The 24114-nt window shown below is 37.9% G+C and overlaps 2 protein-coding genes across 6 annotated transcripts in view; one reads left to right on the plus strand and one right to left on the minus strand.

Moving 5' to 3' along the window:
• The window catches only part of LOC106879483 (uncharacterized), a 45974-nt gene extending 24330 nt beyond the window's left edge, over positions 1-21644 (minus strand). The window contains exons 1-2 of one of the 4 annotated variants that reach the window (XR_016243002.1): positions 21436-21630; positions 2340-2562 (exon numbers count right to left, since the gene is read on the minus strand). Coding sequence is in view for 2 of the 4 variants with exons in the window: in XM_014929074.3 (XP_014784560.1) it covers positions 2340-2558 (219 nt within the window). In the remaining 2 variants the exon portion in view is untranslated. Of the gene's footprint in view, positions 1-2339; positions 2563-21427 lie in introns of all 4 variants that reach the window. The other 3 variants (XR_016243003.1, XM_014929074.3, XM_014929075.3) reach the window with 3 other exon arrangements.
• The window catches only part of LOC106879484 (tRNA N6-adenosine threonylcarbamoyltransferase, mitochondrial), a 136475-nt gene that overhangs the window by 63952 nt on the left and 48409 nt on the right, over positions 1-24114 (plus strand). For both annotated transcript variants that reach the window (XM_089356934.1, XM_014929078.3), the window contains exon 2: positions 1869-1947. The gene's annotated coding sequence lies outside the window, so the exon portion shown is untranslated. The remainder of the gene's footprint in view (positions 1-1868; positions 1948-24114) is intronic.

Here is a 24114-nt window from a genome sequence, read left to right on the forward strand (position 1 = left end):
CAATCAGTTTCAAGTTGAAAACACAATCATGGTTTTGAACTATTCCTAATAACAAAAACCCTTGGGTTGAATTAATAACATTATTATAATTAATCTATCTATCTATCTATCTATATAGACATATAATAAATATACAAGAATAAGGGCAGAGAATCGTCAATTAATAATAGAATTAATAATTAACAATTTTGCCAAGTAGTTCAGTATGAAAAAAACCTTTATCGGTAAAACTATTTATCATCATAAATATACAGGGATTAGCAATTGAGTTGCTTCTCCAACATACTGAAAATTTAGAAATAGCAGTCAAAGAACTACTGATTCCAAACTACAAATTTTCAGTATGTTGGAGAAGCAACTCAATTGCTAATCCCTGTATATTTATGATGATAAATAGTTTTACCGATAAATTCTATTATTAATTGATGATTCTCTGCCCTTATTCTTGTATATAGACACATATATAGTTTAGTCACAGGGTTCATTAGAATCTAGGTGCATCAACACACAGGGCACCAAGACTGGTTAGGTACCATAACATTGAGTTCACAGTAAGGTAAAAACAACCATGAAGTGTCATGTATTTGGTAGTGTGCTGCAGGTATGTATAACCGAATCCAAAATAGACCGTAGATCTAACTCACGTTTGGTTCCAGCTGTAGTATATGTTTAAAAATAAGAACATGAATGGGGTTTAAATAAAAGCCCATTTGTGTTATTCTTTATGCACACACACACACATTCCATTTACTCTGTTGTACTGAATTCTTGAGGTGAAACTATGTGTCTAAACAGATGTTGTACTAAAGTGCAACCACATCTATCTCAACAGTCATCATTTTCCAACAGGGTTATTTCTATTATTAAATTAGAACACATGCACTGAATCTCTATCGTTCTCTTTATTAGCATTCAGTTGATCTGAGTGTTGCTGGCCATTGTCAGCAGCAACGCATTTGCAATCATGTCTACGAGGCGTCACTGAACACACCATTCATTCTTGAGTATACAAACCATTACTCCCTCCTCCCACCCATCTTCTGCTGCTCGCCACCACTACCGTCTTTTTTTCTTTTTCTTTGTTTCTTTGGTGAGGTAGGTATGGGGGTTTTTTTTCTCAATAATTTGGTCTTTTATACTTTTAATGTTTTTTCTTTCTTTACTGCCAGTAAAAATATGTTAATAAAATAAAGTACCATTCAAAAATAAAAAAGAAACAAAAACAAATAATTAGATAAATAATCATTCCATTGACCATCACTTGCTTGATCAATCAATGATTCAGTTTGTGCAAGTCCTGTTGTCTCAAGCTAAGAACTTATGGAGGACTTGCGCTCACCTTCTCTTCTCCCATTAGTAAATTACTACAACGGCAAAGGAGGTGTCTTAAACAGAAGCAACTATGGAGGAATCAAACTGCTCGACCAAGTTAAGAAGGTCAAAGTTCAATTGATCCATGACAAAATAGTGTTAGATGCAATTTGGCTTTGTGTTTGGAAGAGGCAGCACAGATGCAATCTAACCAGTGAGGCAAGTGCTGGAGAAATACTTGGCTTGGAATAAACAACTATTTCTAGCTGTCATTGATTTGGGGACAGTATTCGAAAGGGTACCACATTCAGTAATTTGGTGGTCAGTGAGGGATCTGGGTGTAGAGGAATGAATTGTGAGGATTGTACAAGCTTTGGACAAAAATGCAGTAAGCAAAGTGAGTTAATGATTTCAGTGATGAATTTAGTGTGAAGGTAAGAGTCCATGTGTGTGTGTGTGTGTGTGCGTTTGTAAATATTTATGTGTGTATGTTATTGTTTATACATGTGTGTGAATATTTTGGAAAACAACTAATTTACATTATTTACATTTGACAGATATTGTTTCGGCTGATATACCCTCCAGCCTTCATCAGGTGTCTTGGAGAAATTTCGAACCTGAGTTTTCATCCCTAAGGTATTTTTCAATGTTATTATTATTATTGTTGTTGTTGTTGTTGTTATTATTCAGGTCACTGCTTGGAATCGAATTTGGAATCTTGGGATTAGTAGCCTGCACTCTTAACCACTACACCATATGCTTTTGTGCTTTTGTCATGCTAGTATTTAAGTCTGTATGCGTGAACATGTTTGATGTATGGATGTGTGAGTATCTCAGTAAATTTTCACAGACTTTCTCCACACAATTTTCGTTTGTATGTCTAGATGTGCATGAATTAGTATGAATGCTTATGTACACACACACACACACACACACACACACACACACACACACACACACACACAGGCTGAATCTGATGTAAACTCTCAGTCTAAAAGAAATAAACATGATTCACGATGACATCTCACCATTAAACTCCCACAATATGCAATGCCTTTATTTCCACCACCTTCAAACACCAAATTCTCAAAGGGATAATCATAGTGTATTAGGGTTCCAAGTTGTACTTCACCCGAATCAGGGACATCACTTCGGTCCACAAACTGTATCCTTTCCTGCTGGAGGGTCTCATTATATTCAGATTTAAACCACCTGGAATGGGAACCACACTTCACAGTGTTTCCCATATTTCTGAAACAAAAATGTAAATATAAACAGTTAGGTTAACTCTTTAGATGGCAATAATTTTAGCTGGCACACTTTACTATTGCAATTTAGAATTCCCAGGTAATGAGAAAAACCTGCATGTTTTCTTCAGCAATGTCACTTATTTTTCATGTTTTAGTTTCAGACACTATGTCTAGCTTAACATGAACTGTAGTAAAGACAACATGGCATGGTGAAGGGGTCACATAAAAAACCCCCACTGGGTTGGCATTAGGAAGGGCATCCAGCCATAGGAACCATACCAGGACAGACAATTGAAACCTGGTGCAGTTCTCAGCTGCACAGCTCCTGTCAAACTGTCCAACCCATGCCAGTATGGAAAACAGACATTGACGATGATGATGATGATGACAACTTCTATGTTGTATATTAGCATCCGTACATTTCTGACAGTCACACTAGTTGCCATATTGTCAGTACAAAAGCAGGTTATTCCCAATCACAGAGGAATCTAGATGATTTCAACATAAAATGTTTCTCATAGAAAGAGAGATGAGGATGATACAATAAAGAATTATATGACAAGAATCATATTCATTAATGAAAACAATTTAATTATGGTAAAAGAGCAGCAACAATAAGATTCTTCCTGTCTGTGTGTCACTAATGTAATTTGATTGTGTCGATGTTGATTGGAGGAACACAAATTCAGCTGAGCTTTTAATTCAAAACTATTTTTATTGTTTCCAACTTTATATTGTCATTTCTATGAAACACAGAAGAGGTATTTACACAGCAATAACAGTTGATCAATGAGACCGGAATGGGAGTGGTTTGTCTGCTGGATTGGCAGGAAGAGTTCATTGGAATGATTCGGTTGACTCTTGCACCTTGGCAGTCAAGTTGTGTAATCGGAGTCACTGTTACTTTGGTCATCATTATAATTCATTTTGGCTGCTACAGACACTGTTCTAGTTTACTCTGTTAGTAGCTAAAACACATTAAATATGTAGCTGAAGTCCTTATCAGAAAGAGCACACCAGAGGGAAAATGTTTAATTAGACCGTGTTTGTCCCAAGTGTCTTAGTGGCATCATCAATAACTGAGCGAACCACATTTGTTTTGTTTTCTCATCAGATACAGTGACCTGGGTTCAATTTCTATGTGTTTTGAGACTGCTAAATATTTCTGCTATAGAATTCTCAGATTATAATAGATCTTGAGCCAACAGTATTTAAATATAGAGAGAAATATTAAAATCATCAAAATATAATTGTTTGTATATTAAACAATTGTTCATTCATATCTGTTCGCCTCGCAAGGTTTAGAGCATTGTCCAGATTAGGTTGTTGTTAACTGGTCCTCTGGCTAAGCTTAATTAATGTTTACAAGAATTATACTCAGTCACTACTGACCCAGCAAGATTGTTCAGAGAGATAAACAGTTAAAATGTCTTTCTGATAAATCAAAGACTATCCTGTCTGTTTGTGTCTGCATATAACATAAAATGATGTCTAGTTTTTGCAACAACATCAACAATTTTGAGAGGGGGAGAATAGATGAGACCATCGTCCCCCATGACTTGACTGATTCTTTAATTTACTGACCCTGACAAAATCAAAATCAAAGTTGACTTTGGTGAGATTTGAACTCAGAACATACAGAGCTGGATAAAATGCTACTAAGCATTTTTTCCTAGCTGTGTTTCGGGAGGGTCATTATGCCAATAATAATAAACACATGCACTGGGTCAATATCACTTCTTTATCATTAAATATCTAACCAACCAACTAGTCGATCGTTCGTTTGATGTGTTGGTTAAACAATCAATTGGTCGGTTGTTCGTGAGAGTCCTTTCATTGCTATTCACAACCTCTTCAATGCGATGCCCTTTCTCTTCAAAGTCTGCCAGATTGCCACCACCCTATGTTTGCCTAGAAATATAATATTAGTCACAATGTGTGAGATTGGTGGAGTTAAAAGGCATGAAAGAAATCAGATGTATGTGTGTCAAAACATACATGTCCATTTGACAAGTTTAATCACACACATGCATGTGTGTGTGTGCGTGTGTGTAAATAAGCTTGAAGTCCTTATATCAAAACATGATATTGTAGTAGAGATTCCTAGAGGAAGTAGACTAGTATGACTAGTCTAGCACTTATCTCTGACTTGCTTTTTATCAGTGTCTTGACAGGGGTACGGCTGATCTATGAACCAAATGAAAGACTGTTAAATAATCTTAATTAAACCCACAACAGCAACAACAACAGCAACAACAACAGAAACTTGTTTCTATGAAGCAAACACATTGTCATCTGAGCTTCATATCTTTTGGGAAGAAGGCAGCGAACTTTCAGGGGATGGAGTGTCCTGAGTTCCTGTTGCAGAGGGTGTATACTGCAGTTCCAAAAGTATTGATCTGCTTACTAGACATTGCAGCACTGTAATGGTGTGCTTCGCTTGTGGCTGAAATATTCTTCAGATTGGTCAAATAGAAATAGCTTTCTGTTGATGTGTATTGATATTCATTAATTGATATTCATTAATTCTTCAATGATGCAGTTTTATTTGAAAGCAGTCACCAGCAGCACCAGCACCAGCAGCATTTGTGTTTCTGCTGTGTTTTAGGTTTGACAGCTTTGAAATAAATTCTTTAAGCCTTTAGCATTCAGTTCATTCCTCCATCAAATGTTCTGCTTCTTTATTCAAATTGCTTTGAATTAATTAGGCATCATCTTATAGCTTTAAGATTTAAATGATGGATTGTTAATTTCTAGAATGACATTGTTAGGTACGTATGAGGGGTCAGATCTGGCTAGTTTTGATTATAAAACAGGGAGAATATTTGGGCTGGATACGGCTGAAGGGTTAAGCCATGTGATCCTCTGCCAGTTTATTTACAAGGGAGGGTAAAGTCTTGGATCCCAACGTTTTCATATACATTTCTCTTTGGTCCACATCCAGAAACAATATTTTCCCTCCAGCTTTTGTATTATTCATTTGCATTACACATGAATTTTTGTGTAGTCGTTTCTCCTGCAGGCTTCAGTTGATGTTTCAAGGCCCGAGTTGCATTATCAGTCTGTTTGTGCTTAGCTTTTCATTGAAGTTGGACAACCAACTAAGTGACCTCTAGGTCATCATGCCTTGTCACTAACCTGGTGTTGTATCCCCTACCAAATCATTCAGCTCCCAACCACCAAGCCCATGGACGTTAAATTAGGGAACATGAAAAAGTATAATTCATTGATACAACCAGGAGCAGCAATTAAAGACAGCTGATCACTTCAACCTTCTCCTGCAATAAACCAACACATCCTGTACACAGGAGGTATTTCTCATTTACTTGAAACAAGACACTCAGCTGAAGGTCACACTTGCTCTTATCGATTCATTTCAGATCCTATCTATTTACTACTCATGTGTCAAGCAAATATAACTCCATATAACTTAATTCACATGATTCATTTAGTCTCAAGAAACAGAAACTGTTTGGTTTTCAACTGGAAAACAATAAACATAAACTGGCACAGACAGCAAACACATTAAGGAGTAATACGACATACCTGGTTGCAATTAGGCATTCAGAAAAGTAACTGAGCAAAAGAAACGAAGCAACTGCTTGAAGAAGGTTTCGTTTCATCTCTTTTCTGTAAAATGCAATGAAAATGAACCTAGGAACTTGTCTGAAAAACCTTCCCTAGTCAGACGAAGCATGTTCATTTGCTTTCTATGTCTCTTGTTTGTCTTTTACTTGAAAGTAGAAACCTTTTGGTGTTGATCAGGTCAATTCTGATTAAGTATATGGATGAGCAAAGGCATTCCAACCATGACCATTTCATTTTTGTAAACAAGTATGTCAGGGTGCTATTTCAGAGAAATTTCATAGCTATTTCTAGCAAGTCAGTTAGTTAATCTAGGAGGTGCTACCAAGAATAGAAAGACAAAGTGAAAAGAATACTAAGTGCTATGGTAACAAGACAGAACAATGTCCAGACCCACTATTCTTACAAACTCAGTATCTATACCATGTGTAAGTGTTGCTAGCATAAGCTTTTCTTTTCATCACTGAATTAGAATTAGAAGAACAAAGGGCAAACGAGACTTGTACAATAAAAGCGGAAGTAATGAAATAATATTGATTCAATCACTTGTGGTGTTCTCCTCCAGTAAAAATTAGTATTTTATCTGATGAATAGAAAAATCAATACTAATAAATATCTTGTCTTAAACTCTACTATGTTCCTGAGTATTTATTCATTCTACGTCTGACACACACACACACATATGCATGACATTTAAATTTGAGCTTTTATTAGTTTCATGCTATCAAAACAATGATCTGACAAGCTTGTATAACACGCCATGAGTTTCTATACAACACAGCATACGGAGAAGAAGAAAGCCATATCTGGGTCCTGAAGGCTAACTACACACTACACACCATCAACTGGAGCATTGTGGAATGATTTGTGCCATACATTAATGATTCAAAGAGATGCAGGCTTTGTGAAGCTGAAATATCTCATAGCCATTTTAGATCTAAGAGCCTGTACTGACCTACTAAATTCCAGATCTGAAATTTATATTAAATGTAAGCCTCTGGACAAATTTCTTTTATTGAATTGGAAAACATCACCCTCTCTGAATTAAGCATGCAGTCTTACAAACTGACTTTCTCCCCATTGAATTAATTTACACCAACCAAATTCTGATTCAAATAGTCAGAGACACAGCTCTTAATTTTCTTTTTTTCTGTTTTCTCAGTCTGCTTTTTCTGTGTGTGTGTACCCTTCATTTTTACAACCATCATGTGATGGTTGTAAATGAGTATCACCCTCATCCAAATGATGTTGTTCGTTCCCAGACTTCCATGAAAAACATGACCATCCCTGAGGAAATCTTGCCTCGCTTGGAAACATGTGAGCATTGGCAACAGTAAGGATATCCAGCCATAGAAAATCTTCAATAAATCCCATCTGACCCATGCAAGCATGGAAAAGCAGACGTTAAATGATGATAATGGCACACAGCAAATCTTTGCAAAGGAACACTTTATATATTACTGGTTTTTACCAAGATTTGGGAGAGGAAAGAAATGTTGACCTCAACCAGGATTTGAACTCAGAATAATCACTCCTAAATATATAACCAATCCAGTGTTCAGCAACTGAGGTCATCTTTTATGACGTTTTCGTGATGTTTCTTTTACGTAGAAACAATATTTGTGGATGAAGGGAAAATGCGTTCAAGTTGGTAAACAGGAAATGCACACTTGATTTCACAACTACTTTATTTCTTATAAGTGTTTGTACTTGTCCCCCCCCACTTGACAACCAGTGTCAGGAGGTTTATGTCCCGATAACTTAGCAGTTCAACAAAAGGGATCAATATGATAAGTACCAAGCTTTAAAAAAAATAAATAAGTACTGGGGTTGGTTTATTTGATTAAGCAGTTTTCAAGGTGGTGCTCCAGCATGGCCACAATCTAATGACTGAAACAAGTAAAAGATGAATGATATAAATATAAGTTTGTTGTTGTTGTTGAGTTGTAGACCAAAGCCAACTCCTCAAACATTTGGCCAAAAGTATTCCAATCATGATTATCTTGTGTTTTACTTAAGCATCGTCTACCTAGGATTACATTACCCAATGTGCAGCCTTCCATTTTTTTAGGACACTAGGGTGTGGTCTGAGGGTTGTTATTGTTTGTTGCCAATGAATTGACTGAACCCCCCCCCCCCAACTAATTTTATTGGTCTGAAAGAAAGTTTTGAAACAAGAAGAACAGAAATAAATCTTGTTAGATGCTTTGTTTTGTCATTCATCTACTTCACCACATCTTATTTTATATACATTGATATGAAACTCTAAATTAAACCTACAACCACAAATTTAATTTGGGGGGAAATGAGATGATGTGACAATCATCCTCTTCTCAAGATCACTGAAATGCAAGTAGAAACACTCATTATTATGGTATATACTTTTAACATGTTGTGTACTCTACCAGAACATTCTCACATCAACAGCCTTAGCTGCTCTTCAACACCAGACCTCACTCAGACAAACGCCAGTACCAACAGGTTCTTCATGTTCTCTTTTGAGTCACTGTTACTCTATTACTACCACTGTTACTCTACTACTACCACTGTTACTCTACTACTACCACTGGTTTCACCACTACAACTCTGAAATTAGCCCAATGCCTCTGTAAATGCCATGCTCCAGCTTCCCTTAACGCTCTGCGTGTGTGTGTGTACATCACTGGGGCTTTTACATGGTCTCTCAATAGAAATAGCAGCCAAGGCCCCTCAAATCACATATTATCATCTTAAGTACAGTAGTGTGGGATACATCAGATAATGTCATTGTATATATCCCTAAAAAAAGACAAGAAGGCCCTTACAGCTGCAACAGTTTTGATCTGCTGGATCAGTGCTGACTCAGAGCTAAGCACTAACATAGCTAGGAGTTGGGGGGGGGGGCGTCCACCCCAGGTGGCATTTTGGGTCTGCTATAGGCAATATGTATCTTTTGTGGGGTCCAGGGGCAGCATACACTCTAGCTATGCTAGTGAAGCTAAGCAACAACAACACTATAACAGTGAAATCATACCATGATGTTTCAAAAAACCAATTGAATGAGATAAGTTCATGAAATATAATCTAATATGGTCCTGACATATTTGGCAGTCTACCAAATCTCTGTACTATTGTTCCAGTGAGAATCTCTGATATTTTTACAGAGAAGTACTCTAAAAGTACAATTTGGTTGGCAACCAGTATATAAAAGTATATAAATAACAGTTTTGGAATTTTGTGCTTTTTATAACTGTTCTATTCAAATTATAATTTGTATGGTAATGCACTTTTTCAAAAACTGAACAGCTTCTGGTAGTCACAAACTATCATTTATCAAAAAGCCTTCTAACAACACAAGGAATTTCAAAATAGTTTTGCATTTCTTTGACTATTTCAGTCCCATTACAATAATTCTTTGGATGCATTTTTACAAGTAAAATCTTGCAGAAGAGTTTCTGAGAGATTTTTTAGATCAATTTTCAAAGCTCAAAACAGGTTTTTTTAAATAAATAATGGATTATAGATTAAAACAGAGTGGATTTTTCATCTTTTACTTGTTTCACTCATTAGACTATGGTCATGCTGGGGCATCATCATCATCATCATCGTTTAACGTCCGCTTTCCATGCTAGCATGGGTTGGACGATTTGACTGAGGACTGGTGCAACCGGATGGCTACACCAGGCTCCAATCTAATTTGGCACAGTTTCTACAGCTGGATGCCCTTCCTAACGCCAACCACTCAGAGAGTGTAGTGGGTGCTTTTACGTGTCACCCGCACGAAAACGGCCACGCTCGAAATGGTGTCTTTTATGTGCCACCCGCACAAGCCAGTCCAGGGGCACTGGCAACGATCTCACTCGAAAATCCTACGGGAGCCAGTCAGGCGGTACTGGCAACGGCCACGCTCAAAATGGTGCATCTCATGTGCCACCCGCACAAGAGCCAGTCCAGGGGCACTGGCAACGATCTTACTTGGCTTGCCGGGTCTTCTCACGCACAGCACATTTCCAAAGGTCTCGGTCAGTAGTCATCGCCTCGGTGAGGCCCAATGTACAATCACGCTAAAGAATTTTTTTTTAGTAAAATGAGTTGACCCCAGTACTATTTTTTAAAGCCTCGTACCTATTGTATCAGTCTCTTTTGCTGACATTGACACACCAACACCAGTTGTCAAGGGGGGGGGCACAGACATACATGTATATGCAATGGGCTTCTTTCAGTTTCCATCAACCAAATCCACACGTTGTTCGGCCTGAGGCTATGGTAGAAGACATTTACCTAAAATGCCACACAATGGGACTGATCCTGCAACCATGTGCTTGAGATGCAAGCTTCTTACCACATGGCCACGTCTGCACCTTTTGAAGTGGGACATTTATTTTTGCACTAACTTCTTTACTTTCAAATATTGAAGAACAAACTCGAGTTAATGCTTTTGATTGTAAACTTTAGATGTATCTAAGTATAAACTGCATCTATAGTTTAGATTAAATTTTAACTAAATCTATATTTTAGTGAACAGTGACATACAGCAAAGAAAAATCTATTTTTTTGCTTTAATATGTTGTTGTTACCATGGAAATCGAAGCAACTATTTTTCACAGCAAATATAAATTATTTGTTATAAAGTAATTTGAGATACAAGCTAGAGGTTATGCCTTACCTTAATCTTTACTACAAACAAAAATAGAACTATTACACGTTTCAGGCTATAGTTAACAACATGTGCAATGATTTTGTCTGATAAATGATGTTTATTATACAAACATTACAACAATACTAAGCTAATGAGGTTGTAACTATGTCAGCAGCCGTTCTCAACTGCATCTTCTCGAGCATCCTTCTGACAGTCTTCCCTCTATAAATACATTTTTCTTTAACTGACTTGTGTTTTACTGTTTTTTGGTGTGGATCCCTAAAAAAATTCAGGTTTTAGATTTGGCTCAGATATTAAAAAAGGTTGAGAACCACTGATCTGTGTGATCACTCGACCTGCTAGAAATAGCAGCCAAATCTTACTAAAATTTTACCTTAAAAAATAATGACACATTTGACAATATAGCCGTGAGTCTATAAAATATCAGGACAAAGCTAGAACACGTTTGACTGATCACAGATCTGATTGATAAAGGATCAGTTGGGGTGAAGAGTAACACACACACACACACATTGTTTATTTACACCAACAGAAAATTTATAAACCACTGAATGAATGAAAGAAAATTTAAGAATGAATCAAAAACAAATTTCTTTTCAAAGAACAAAAATATTAGTCGCTGTTGTTGTTTGCAATAATGATTGATGGGGTGACGGAAAGTGCAAGAGAGGGATGGATAATGGAGATAGTGTATGTGGATGATCTTGTTCAGGTGAGTGAGACGATGGAGGGATGAGGGAGCAGTTTTGGAAATGGAAGGAGGCGTTTGAAAGCAAGGGTTTGAAGGCAAACCTCAGGAAGACAAAGGTGATGGTGAGTGGGGTGGAAGGAGAAGTGTTAGTGAGTAAGGTGGATCCATGTGGTGTGTGTGGGAGGAGGTGTAATGGCAGATGTGGTGTTGTGTACGAGGTGTGAGAAATGGATTCATGGTAGATATACGAAAATGAAGAATGTGACCCCTCAAGACTGGCAAGAGAGTCTGTTTGTGGAAGATGTGAAAAAGGAGCTGGAGGGCTGGCAGAACCAGTGGAAACATTATGTGACAAGGTGGAGACGGTGAGAGGGTTGTGTTTTTTGGGAGATAGGGTGGGTGTAAGTGGTAGATGTGAAGCAGCTGCGACAGCAAGAGCAAGACTTGGCTGGGTGAAGTTCAGGGAATGTGGAGCATTGTTATATGGGAAGGGGTTCTCATTGAAGATGAAAGGAAGGGTCTATAGGAGTTGTGTGAGAGCTGCAATGCTGTATGGGAGTGAGATATGGTGTCTGAGTGAGGGAGAGAGATGGCAAGTTTGAGAAGAATGAAGAGACAAATGTGTGGTGTGAAGCTGTTTGATAAGAGGACTGAGGACTTGATGGGGATGTTGGGGTTGGAGGAATTGGTGGAATGGTTGGCAAGGGTGAATGGAGTGAGGTGGTATGGGCATGTGTTGAGGAGGGATGAGGGGCATGTTTTGAGGAGGGTGATTGCGTTTGAGGTAAATGGAGCGTGAAAGCGAGTAGACTGAGGAAAAAGGTGGAGATTAGGAGGGTTAGCTTGAGAAGGGAAGATGCCCAAAACCAGGCAAGATGGTGTGAGGGTGGTTGCTATGGCATTGAGGTAGATCCACCCACCCTCATTAACAGGGACAAAACCCTGATTTAAAACACTAGATGATGATAATGATGATTACTTAAATTGCCAATGTTGATCTACAAATCAACAATAACAGCAAGTTTCACAATAGAAGAACATAGAGTAAGAATATGAAGAAACATGTTCTTAGTATTTACGTCTGTAAATAGTAAGACATGAATACTGAATTAAATGCAATCCCCTACCAGAAAAAAAAGAAAAGAAAAAGAACAACTTATGAATATAACATAATGAAGGATCTGCTTACATTAAGTGTTGTCAAATCAGTGAAGATGAGAACCAACAAGAATTGTGTTGCGGGTGCTGTGAGAAGTACAACTCAAGTATTCTCAACTACCAGAATATTTATAATTTCCTTCTGCACTCAGCATTCTTCTTCACATTCTACATAAAAGAGCATTCACTGATTTCTGGCACAGCCCTATCATCATAACAAATAATTATTTCTAATCTTAATACAAATAACAAAAATGTAGTCTGTATGTATAAGTAGTATGTTAATGTGTGCATATACACACACACACACACAAACTCACACATATAGGTGTGGGTACAGGTGCAGGCAACACAGTGTGGTAAGAAGCTTGCTTCCCAACCACATAGTTCCAGGTTCAGCCCCACTGCATGGCACCTTAGGTAGACAGAAACTGAAAGAAGCCCTTCATATATCTCAAGACTCAAGAATTGCCACATGGTAGTTCAATTTCAATTTCGATTTCACTTGCCCCAACAGGTCTTCGCAAGCAGAGTTTAGTGTCCAATGAAGGAAAGGTACACATAAGTGGGCTGACTACACCACTGGCAAAGGCCATGGGTTATGGTCTCACTTGGCTTGCTGGGTCTTCTCACGCACATCATATTTCGAAAGGTCTCAGTCACTAGTCATTGCCTCAGTGAGGCCTAATTTTCAAAGGTCGTGCTTCACCACCTCATCCCAGGTTCCCTCAACTGCTAGGGTGTGACACTTTTTCACACAGCTATCCTCATCCATTCTCGCCACATGAGCAGGAAGTTGGTATTCCTCCAATACATGTCATACATGTTTCTTTATTCAGTAATTAATTAATGTTGTTACACTACAAATGCAGTTCAGACGTGCAACTTAACAGTGAATCCGACCAACCATATCTTTGATTCAGGGTTTTATTACAGATCACAAACATGAAATTGTCTTGCATAAGTTCCCCCCACCACCACCACGAGACACACAAAGCCAGCGGGGAGTAGGGGAGGTAGGATGGGGGTTTTGTCTTATTCATGGCAACAAATGTATAGTGATACAGATTACAAAGTGGGTATCGGTCACCAAATGAAATGTTGAGACATAGGTCAAGTAGTTTGAGTTTACTGAAAGAAAGCCAGCTGAGCAAATAGATATTGTATGAAGGTAGGTAGAGAAGGTGTTGTGAACTGGGTGAGGTGTGTGTCTGTGTTTGATGGGGTGTGCGAGACAGAAATTGTGGTGTGTATGTGAAGTTCTTTTGTTAGTGTGTGTGAAGAGACAGAGAGAGAACAATGGTGCTGGTGCATGTGTGAGAGAGAGAGAGAGAGAGATAGATGAAATTGGAAAGACTTCCTACAAAAAGTGAATAAAAATAATTTCCAGTTATCTTTCTTTCTCTCTCTCTCTCTCATACACACACACCAACACCATTACTCTTTCTGTCTCGCACACCCCACCAAACACACACACACACACACACACAATCAATTCTTTCGCTTCACGCCACCATCAAAAGACAACTTCCCTCTCTCTCTCTTTTTTTTTCGCTTTTACGCCAACTTTAAAAGTCCCCCCCCCCCACACACACACACATATAAAAAAAAAATTTTAATTTTACAGAAAGCGACGATCTTGTTGAGAAACATAAACAAAAAGCACATGGCCCTTTTGATATTTATATCGAAATTTGGCGGTAATATAAACAAACGCATGACAGGTGCCATGTCCTTGTATACAGTCCAACACACATCTATACATGTATATACAATGGCTGACACTTTATCCACAGACTAACATCAGTTAAAAGTGTCCCAAATTGTATATTCATCAACTTAATAACAGGTTGTGTTAGAAAGTTATTTAGGGAGACCCAGCTGGATGAATATTCGGACATATGGAAAGTGGCATACACCTCTGTATAAACTTATATTTTGACATGTATACAAATAGACATCCCCATATATAATTGTACACACACACACACACACACACACAGATATACGACATTTTAAAAAATATATTTAAGCAGAAATATTCCAATTCATGTATATAAAAACATAGACTCATATCAAACATAAGGACAGAGTCAAAGAAGTGCAAATATTTCAGATTTTATGTTTTATTGTGTGTGTGTATTGGGTTGGTGCATAATTATTGTGGCATTTTTTCAATAAATTTTATTCAACAAAAACAATGACAACATGTAACAAAAACATCTTTAAATGACGGTCTGACTGTCTGCCAAGCAAATGGGAAGCAGTAATTGAAGTAGATGGTGAATATGCTCCAGAATAATCATTTAAAGATGTTTTTGTTACATGTTATGATTGTTTTTATTGAATAAAATTTGTTGTAAAAAAGCCGAAATAATTATGCACCAACCCAATATATATATAAAGGTAAGGGTCTAAAGGTAAAGGAGCCAGAACAATGTATGGTAACTACAGAAGTATTTCTCTGCTATCAGCTGCTGGCAAGGTTCTGGCAAATATTCTTCTTACCTGCCTGAATGGGTGTCTCGTAAATGGTGTCCTATCTGAATCTCAATGTGGCTTCCGATCTGGTAGAGGGACAATGGATATGATTTTCACAGCAAGACAGATGCAGGAGAAGTGATATGAGCAGAATATGGATCTTGTCCAGGTATTCATTGATTTAACAAAGGCCTTTGATACTGTAAATAGGGCCTCCTTATGGAAAATACTTGGCAAACTTGGATGTCCGGATCACTTTGTATCTATAATTAAATCATTTCATGATGGGATGGAAGCTTGGGTTAACGTTGGTGGCATGGCGGGACCCATTCCTGTAGAGAATGGTGTCAAGCAGGGTGACATCCTTGCCCCAACTCTCCTTTGTACTTTGCTGCTGTTTTTACTCCTGCTTTTGTTAAGGTTAGCACTCTGGGAAATAACATGCAAATACTTATGAATCATATTTCTACTTCTTGCAAGGCATTTGAACTCAGCATTAGCCTGGACAAGACTGTTGTAATGTTCCAGCCTGCACTAGGAAATCCTTATGTGGAACCAGCTATCTTCGTTGAAGGAACAATACTGGAAATGGTAGACAAGTTTGGCTACCTGGGCAGCACACTCAGCTGTTCTTGCTTCCTGGATGAAGAAATACCTTTCAGGCTGCAAAGAGCAGCTGATTCCTTCTGGTCTCTTGAGTCTTGTGTCTGGTCCCCAACATGGCATCACAACGCACACAAAAATTGCTGTGTACCGTGCATGTGTACTGACATCGCTCCTGGAACACTTGTTTGCAGTCATGTATGCTTGTCAAGAGCAAGGCTCATTGGCCACCAACGGTGCCACAAATGCAAAAGATAAGTTAGTCCTAGAGCGCACTCCATCACATATGAAAAATGTCATTGCTTAAATGGCAGCCGTTTTCGGCTTCGTACACCCGTACTCTTTCCAAAACTTGCACCATAACAGCCTCAAGAATTTCAGACCCCACTTCTCTTTTGGGTATCCCCACGAGAAAAAAATCTGGGCTAGTCAAGTCTGGGGAACATGAAAGCCATTCAAAGTAGACCTCATGCATGGTTCCAGCAAGATGGGGGCAACTGCTCATACCACAAGAGAAACAATGCAGTTGCTACAGCAGTGCTTTGGGGAGAGAATTATCTCCCGCTACAGCAATGACATCTGGCCTTCACGTTCCCCAGACTTGACTCGTCTGGATTTTTTCCTGTGGGGATTCCTGAAAGAGAGGGTTTATGTCAACAAACCAAAGACTCTGGTGCAACTGAAGGAGAACATCAATAGAGAAAATAAGAGAAGTGGGGTCTGAAACTCTTGAGGTTGTTATGGTGCAAGTTTTGGAAAGAGCATGGGTGTGTGAAACCGAAAATAGCTGCCATTTAAGCGATGTCATTTTTCATTTGTGATGTAGTAGTATTGCAAAATTTAACTTGGACATATTAATTTCCATTATGTTCTTTTATATTGTATCAAAATTTCATGTATTTATCTGTAAACTGAAGGAAGTTACTAAAAATTGAAACCCATCAGTGACTTTTGGGACACCCTGTATGTGGCCTTACAAGAATTTTTTTCTAAATATGCTTAGTAAGTAATATCCCTCAATCAGCTTTGGCCTATATTGGGATGATGCCTTAGCCCTATAGAGGAGGGCAAATAGCCACACACTCAATAGGCTTAAGAAGGATCTAACCCTTAATTCTCTTGCACCCAAGGTCACAATATGGACCAACCTGAAAGTGGTTGATTCCATGAATGTGACATCAAACCTAAACACTGGCACCTATAAAACCCTTTCAAAAAACCAAATGAGAGGCTGACATATATTAATACAGCTTACTGTCATCCAACTATAGTTTTCGGGAACTTAGTTAAGGGAGTTAGCAAAAGTATCTCCAACCTATCTTTGAGCTAAGAGATCTTCAATGCCATGGCCCTAATTGCCAGTGATTTCAAGGATAAGATTAATTCTATGCCTGATCCTAACCTGAACAGGAAATCTCACTCTAAAATGTTTATCATTTACATCTCCATTTCCATCAAAGTAAAAATTTGTGAAGGTAAGATATTCCTCAGTTTGGTTGACAAACCTGCTCCTCACCTAGCATTAAAGGAAATATAAGGAAGTAGGCCCCCAACCTAGAACAGAAGCAACACCCCATGCTCACTAAAATGGCCAATGCAATCCAGAAACCATTGTGCATGAGGTAGACGTGGTATTGAAGAAATTTTGTGGAAGGTTCTCAGCCCCTTCTTATTCATGATAATCCTACAGGCCATCAAAGAGGAATTTTAAGACCTGATGTACATAGAACCTTCTATATGCTGATGATCAAAGCCAAATCTATAGAGAAATTGGAGAGGAAATTCCAGGCATGGAAGTGAAACCTAGAATTGAGAAGCCTTGAAGTAAACTTAACAAAGACTAAAATCTTTAGTGAGTAGGAAAGAAGATAGAGGGGCTTTACTCAGTATCCAGGAAAGTAGGTATAAACTCTGTACATAGAACCCAATATATGAATACCCTAGAGGTAATGTGAAATCACAAGCAAACTATCAGAGTAAGGGTGGTTCATATTTAACAAATGCTTTGGAGCAGTACGTACTACGAGCACACAAGAAATAGTTGCCATTACATACCCGGACGTCTTACTAGACGCAGTCAATGGCTTTTGTTACTTAGGAGACAAAAATTAGAAGGGGTGGGGGCAGTTGCTCAGAGGGTACAATAATAGCCAGGGTAGGAAGAGGTTAAAAGTTCAAGGTTACTACTTCTGCTGGTGACAAAGGCCTTTTCTCTCAGAATGAAGGACAGATTGTATAAGGCTTGTGTTTGAACTGGATGACAATGTCCGAAAGTAAGAAGGAGCGGTCATGACTAGAGCTAAACAACAGAACTATAACGATTAGACACAAGGACATGAAACGTGTTTCGCACAACTAACAAAAACTTAGTGTACACACCCATAGATAGGAAGGGCTCTATTATAGCAAACTAGGTATTCTTTCGATGTGCCGAATCAGCCAGAATTAACTCTAATTAAATTAAACGCTTTTAATTCTGTTTATATCCATTTAATTATATTTATATAGTATAGATTGTTAGTCTGTGTCGTGTCTTTATCCTGTCGCAAGGTGCAATAAATAGGATACGATTGACATACCAGCTTTGAAAAAAACAATCGACGCTCTCGAATACAAGCTATGCCATTAAGGCACGTATATAATCTCTTCTATTATACAATCCAATATATTTACATTAGCGAAGGTAATCCACCACAAACTTTTGGCTAACTTGATTAGTAATAGCTACTGTGTAGCTTTACTCAGCTATTCCGGTCGGTATTCCAGCCAACTTTTTGTGATCACAAAACTAGGGTAGTTAATTTTAGAAAGAGGAAGAACAAGTGAAAATCTTTACTACCGACACTGCTTTAATCGTTTATTTTTACTTATTTGTATAAATTTATTACCTCCGTGTTGATGTTATATATAAGAATAAGATAACACGAATGCAATGAAAGACTCCTCTATTCCTTCACAAATGCTGTGAATAAATGACAAAGTTTGTTTGATTGAACAAGAGCTCGTTCTGAGAAGTATTAGAAATGTTTGATTGTCAAACTGAAAATGTTCTCAAGATGTTTAAACCAGTCACATGGCGACTGTTTATCATTGGCTCTAAATTCATCTGCACAGTGTGTCATTAGTAATTCTTTCATGGACCAAAGAGAGAGAATGAATGAATGTATTAGAATAATAATGCTTTCTACCATGGGCACAAGGCCTGAAATTTTTTTTGTGGTGGGGGGAACTAGTCGATTACATAGACCTCAGTGTTTCACTGGTACTTAATTTATCGACCCCAAATGGTTGACTTTGGCGGAACTTGAACTCAGAAGCAGACGAAATACCGCTAAACATTTCGCCCAGCGTGCTAACGATTCTGCTAGCTCGCCGCCGCCTTTAGTTGTATTAGAATAATAACCATCAGTCACAAATAATATCAGCTTTATAAAGGTGAATTAATATGGGATTTCGTGGCAATCATGCGTTTCCCAAGGATTATTAATGGTATGAACGAAGTGAATTAAAAAGGAAACCGACTTGTCACCAACTTTCAGATACAATACAGAAGGTGGGGTGGGGGGAGTCTTTAGTACAGGGTCCGATCCCTTTATTTCTCTAGCTTCATGTTACCCACAGGGTTTAGTTGCTCGGGTAATAACCTCGACACAAAGACTGTTATTTTATTGGGAGTCAGCGAGAAATGAGATATTTTAACGTTCGTTCGGCCCTTCCACAAAGACAATAATGAAAAATATGATCCCATATGTTCACGACGGTGAAGGGTTGTGTTATTTAATCAGGTGATGGTATTTTGTCACTAAAATCATTTTTATTCATTGATACATTTTAAAAATTAGCTCCGTACAGACATTTAATATTTTCAAGCACCACTGCATCGTTTATTTGTCGTATCGATGAGGATGATTGTTGTATTTTTATTATAAAGACGTAAATATCAAATGTCATGGCTCTGCATAAACAAAATAAATATTTGGCGAAAGAAAAACACCTGAGTCAGCTCAGGTACAAAACTCTCGCGCGCGTGTTTATATCTAGAAATAATTGAAGATATTTGTGGTAAATCATATATTCGTATAAAACTCCATTCATACAAATTTCCGTTCGTTTACTAAATTATAATTCATTTAAGGTAAAATTTTAAAGCGGCTGAACTTCCTTGAATGCTGCAGCAAACTGGGAATTTAATGTTTGAGTTCAAATCCCACCGAGTCTCGATTTTGTTATCAATTGGTTCGATACAGTAATTACCAATTATATATCAATTAAATGTCTGAGGTCACCTTTACTTTTAATCCTTCTAATATCGATAAAATAAAATAGCAATGGAACACTGAGTAAATGATGCATCCTTAATAAGAATGTAATTATAATAGAAGACTAGGCGCCCGTCTGCTCAGTTTTTCTTCGTGTCAAATGGATATTAAGAGTTGTGCACTTGAAACATGATAATGGCCCAAGTACAGGCCGGATGGAGGCAACATGGCTAGTGAACCCTTGTCCGAAGATGAAAGTTCCCAGATTCGCAGCAGCGAGGTGAAGAACTACAACTGAATGCAAACAATCGATCTAAACCGATAGACCGTGGCCAGGTTGTCCACAGCCTATTTGATTAAGGATCCTTTGGATGATCGCTATACCTGTTAGAAATAGCAGCTAAATCTCCCTTAAAAATCACGGAAAGAAGAAAGGAAAAACCGTATTACATCATGTTCAAGATGCAGAATTTTTTTTTTACTATTCCACTCATCTCGTGAGACAAGTGTAATTGAAAAAGAAGATAAAAATACAGATTTACGGAGCCTGAAGGAAGGGGGCAAAATGCGAAAAGATTAAATTTGGGAACAAAATATTATCTCATAGAAGGAAAACAACCAGCCAATTCCTCGAAGTGTTTCCTTCTCCATGAGGTGAGTGAGACATATTTCGAAAGTTGGCAAATCAGATTTTAATTAGACTCGTCTTGTGAGACGGATGTAAAGTATAAAAGTAGAAACAATTCACCCACGATACCCTCAAAAAGACGGCATTGTTAGGGTCGGGATGCCATGGGTTTGCTCAGTCGGGGTTGGTTTGGGACTAAATCCAGCCATCACGCTTCTCTTCAAACACACACTTATTCCTAGAAACTGACACACACACACACACGTTGGAATTTACTAAGAATTACTCAAAACAACAAAAGTGTATGGGGGGGCTTTGTCCATTTACGTTTTGAATTGAAATCCCGCCGAGGTCAGCTTTACCTTTCATCCTCCTGGGGTCAATAAAATAAATTATCAGTGAAGTACAGGGAGCGGACATAATCAACTGCCCTTCTCCCACTAAATTCCTGACTGTACCTTTCTTAGAAATTATCATCATCATCGTCGAAACTGAAACTGCAATCTTGTTGCAACTCATCGGATTTGATTATGTGTTCGTCCAGCTAATTTATATAATCAGCCAACTTATTTATACCCTTTTCAATCCAGATTAAATGATAATTGAACCACTTGTAAATCGGAGGCATGTGAATTAAAGGAAGACATTTCGCACGATAGACAGACAACTATAGAAAAAGATGGATAGAAAGAGAAGAGGAAAAAAGAGGAAACAAACACAGTGATAGGTTCCCCAAGCAAAGGATGTCTTGCTACTAATTGTCATTAACGAAACAAAAACGGTGAATAAAATGTGAATTGACAATGAGTAATTATTATTTACTTGCCGACCTGTTCGTTGTGGATCGCCTTTAATTTTCCGTTTGTCTGTTAGTAGAAAGCATAGAGATATCTCTTCTTATGATAAGCACTTGATTTAGCTGTTGCTTCTTTTTACTTCTAAGCAATGCCGCTGCGGTTACTGAAGACCTCGTTGGTGTTAGTCTGTCCCTATCGAAGCCGTTGAATGTTGGCCTGGCTGCTGATGCTTTCTTTCTTTCAGCTATTATTATTATTATTATTATTATTATTATTATTATTATAAAGTTATAGAGACTAATGGTGATACAACAGATGAGGATGTCGGTGCTGTTGTCAAGTGATGGGTTTTTTTTAATACACTGATCTTGTTATTGCTGCTGCTGCTGCTGTTGATGATGATGACGACGATAATGATCCAATTACACACTCCAAGTCAAGGAGGGTGCTTCTACATGATCGCCACTTGATTTGCAAGATATAGCAGCCAAATCTCTCTACTTACTCCTCTGCCATCTCTAATAAGAAATGAACACGTTAGATAATGCAGTCTTATATTCCAACACACACAAAAACAGGATGGTCAACGTCAGGATGTCTTTAGTCATAGTTCTTCGTCAAGGCTGACCTGGGGCTAAAAAAACAGCAACAACAACAGCAGTTCTTCCAAGTGTTTCCATTTGTGTTGTTTGTGGTGGTTGCAGTGCAGACAAATGACTATTCCGACCGTGACCATCTCTACTTTTTCTTGCACTACTGTGTCCAGTGTATCCTTTCATTTGTTAAGACAATAGAGCAATATTTCCCGACCAGAGTTCCCTGGAACCTTAGGGTTCTTAGACTGATAGGTATAGACCCTAATTATATATAACTGCAGTTTTGAGTAATTCCTCATTATTAGTAATTATATAATAGATGCCCAACATATCCCCTAAACCCATAAGAAGTGAATCAATCCTCTGGGGAAACAGGACCTTTTAATAGGAAACTCTGGGTGCATTTGATCTAAACAGCATCCAGGGTAAGACAACATTTTAGAAAATCTTCCAAATGTAATCTGATGGATTTAGCAGTATCAAGCATTTCAAAGCCTGCTTTATAATTTGTTTATTATCTCATGAAATTCAAATTTATGAAAGGGAAAGAAGAAAGATTAATAAAAATATTTCTAACTGCATTAGCCAATGTGTCCCTTTTTCCTTTTTTAAAAATTTTCTTAAAGACAGTAAAGTATGATTTAAGGGAGAACTGGTTGCTGTCTTGCAAATCAAACAACAACAAAAAAAGGCCCTGTTATTGACTCATTACATTCGTGTAGTTGTTATTGTTAATCAATGTCTGTTTTCCATGCTGGCATGGGTTGAATGGTTTGACTGGAACAGGTCAGCCTGAGAACTGCACCAGGCTCCATTGTTTGTTTTAGCATGGTTTCTGTGGCTGGAAACCCTTCCTAATGCCAACCAATTTACAGAATGTACTGGGTGCTTTTTATGTAGCACCAGCATCAGCAGGGTTACCAAGTAACTTGCATGACAAAAATCCTTCAGCTGGGAGAGGAAGTGGTATTGAAGGAGAGACTATGGTGTCTCAACCTCATTGTGTGTCTCCTCAGTCAAAGCTACCCCCCACCACACCAGTGAATCTAATGAGAGCTCAGGCTCCAATTTATAGAAATTAGCAAACAAATGCCGATGCATTTTGATGTCTACCAAACAAATAATACTTTATGAAATGCCTGCAGAACTGTGAGAATCCAAACAATAACATATCTGTTCATTCTCAACATGTTTTGGCAAACATTCAGATCGACTGCAATGAATAAAATACATTATTGTTTGGCTTCTCACTGTTCTCAGTGCCCTTCATGAATTATTTCTTCAAATTTTGTCTACCTTACTCTACATTGTACTGTAGATGTTGATGTTGCTATTATTTTCCTTCTAGAAGTTAATTTTTGTTATTATTGTTGTCAGTGCCACCTTAAAGTAGGATCTATAGATGTTGCAGCACCAGGATCCCAAGAGGTCCCATGGACCTATGAATAATATAATTTCATCAGATTTTGATAGGGATGGGGTCCCATTTCTTTGGTACAGCAACTGGGCTGATAAGAATCACAAAACATTATGTTCTTTTTTTTCCCCCTCTTTTTAATCAGTTTAGATTCTGGAGAATGTACTGTATGTGTGTCTTGTTTTTCTATTATAATTCCATTGACATCAAAGGTGCTTTGTAAGAATTGGTCACAGTACTTGTCTAGTACTTTACTTCATCATCTCCAGGAAGCAAAAAGGCAAAGGATTTGAACTCAGAATATGCAGGGCCATGACTAAATACTGCTGGCATTTAGCCCACCACTCAAGCAATTCAGCCATTTTGCTTTTCCAAGTGAATCACAGTTGAACTGAATAAGAAAGATTCCAGGAATAACAGATTCCCTAAACTTTCTGAAAGCCAAAAGTTCAACTTTTCCAGTCTTGTAACATTTCTTGTTTCTTGCATGTATTTTTATCCAGTGAAACCTTCAAGATCCGGGTCTGTTTGACACACAGACAGACATTTGTTAATCAGATAGTATTTCTGTTGCTGCTTACAACAACAAACTATTCTTCTCTCCACAAAGCATGTTTTAGAGTGAAAGAAGAACTAATGTTATTTAACAATTTTTCATGTTTCTGTCATTTACCTGACAACACAAACAGGTGAGGCCAA

This window comes from Octopus bimaculoides, chromosome 9 (assembly GCF_046866305.1).
Source record: "Octopus bimaculoides isolate indiv1 chromosome 9, ASM4686630v1, whole genome shotgun sequence".
NCBI lineage: Eukaryota > Metazoa > Mollusca > Cephalopoda > Octopoda > Octopodidae > Octopus > Octopus bimaculoides.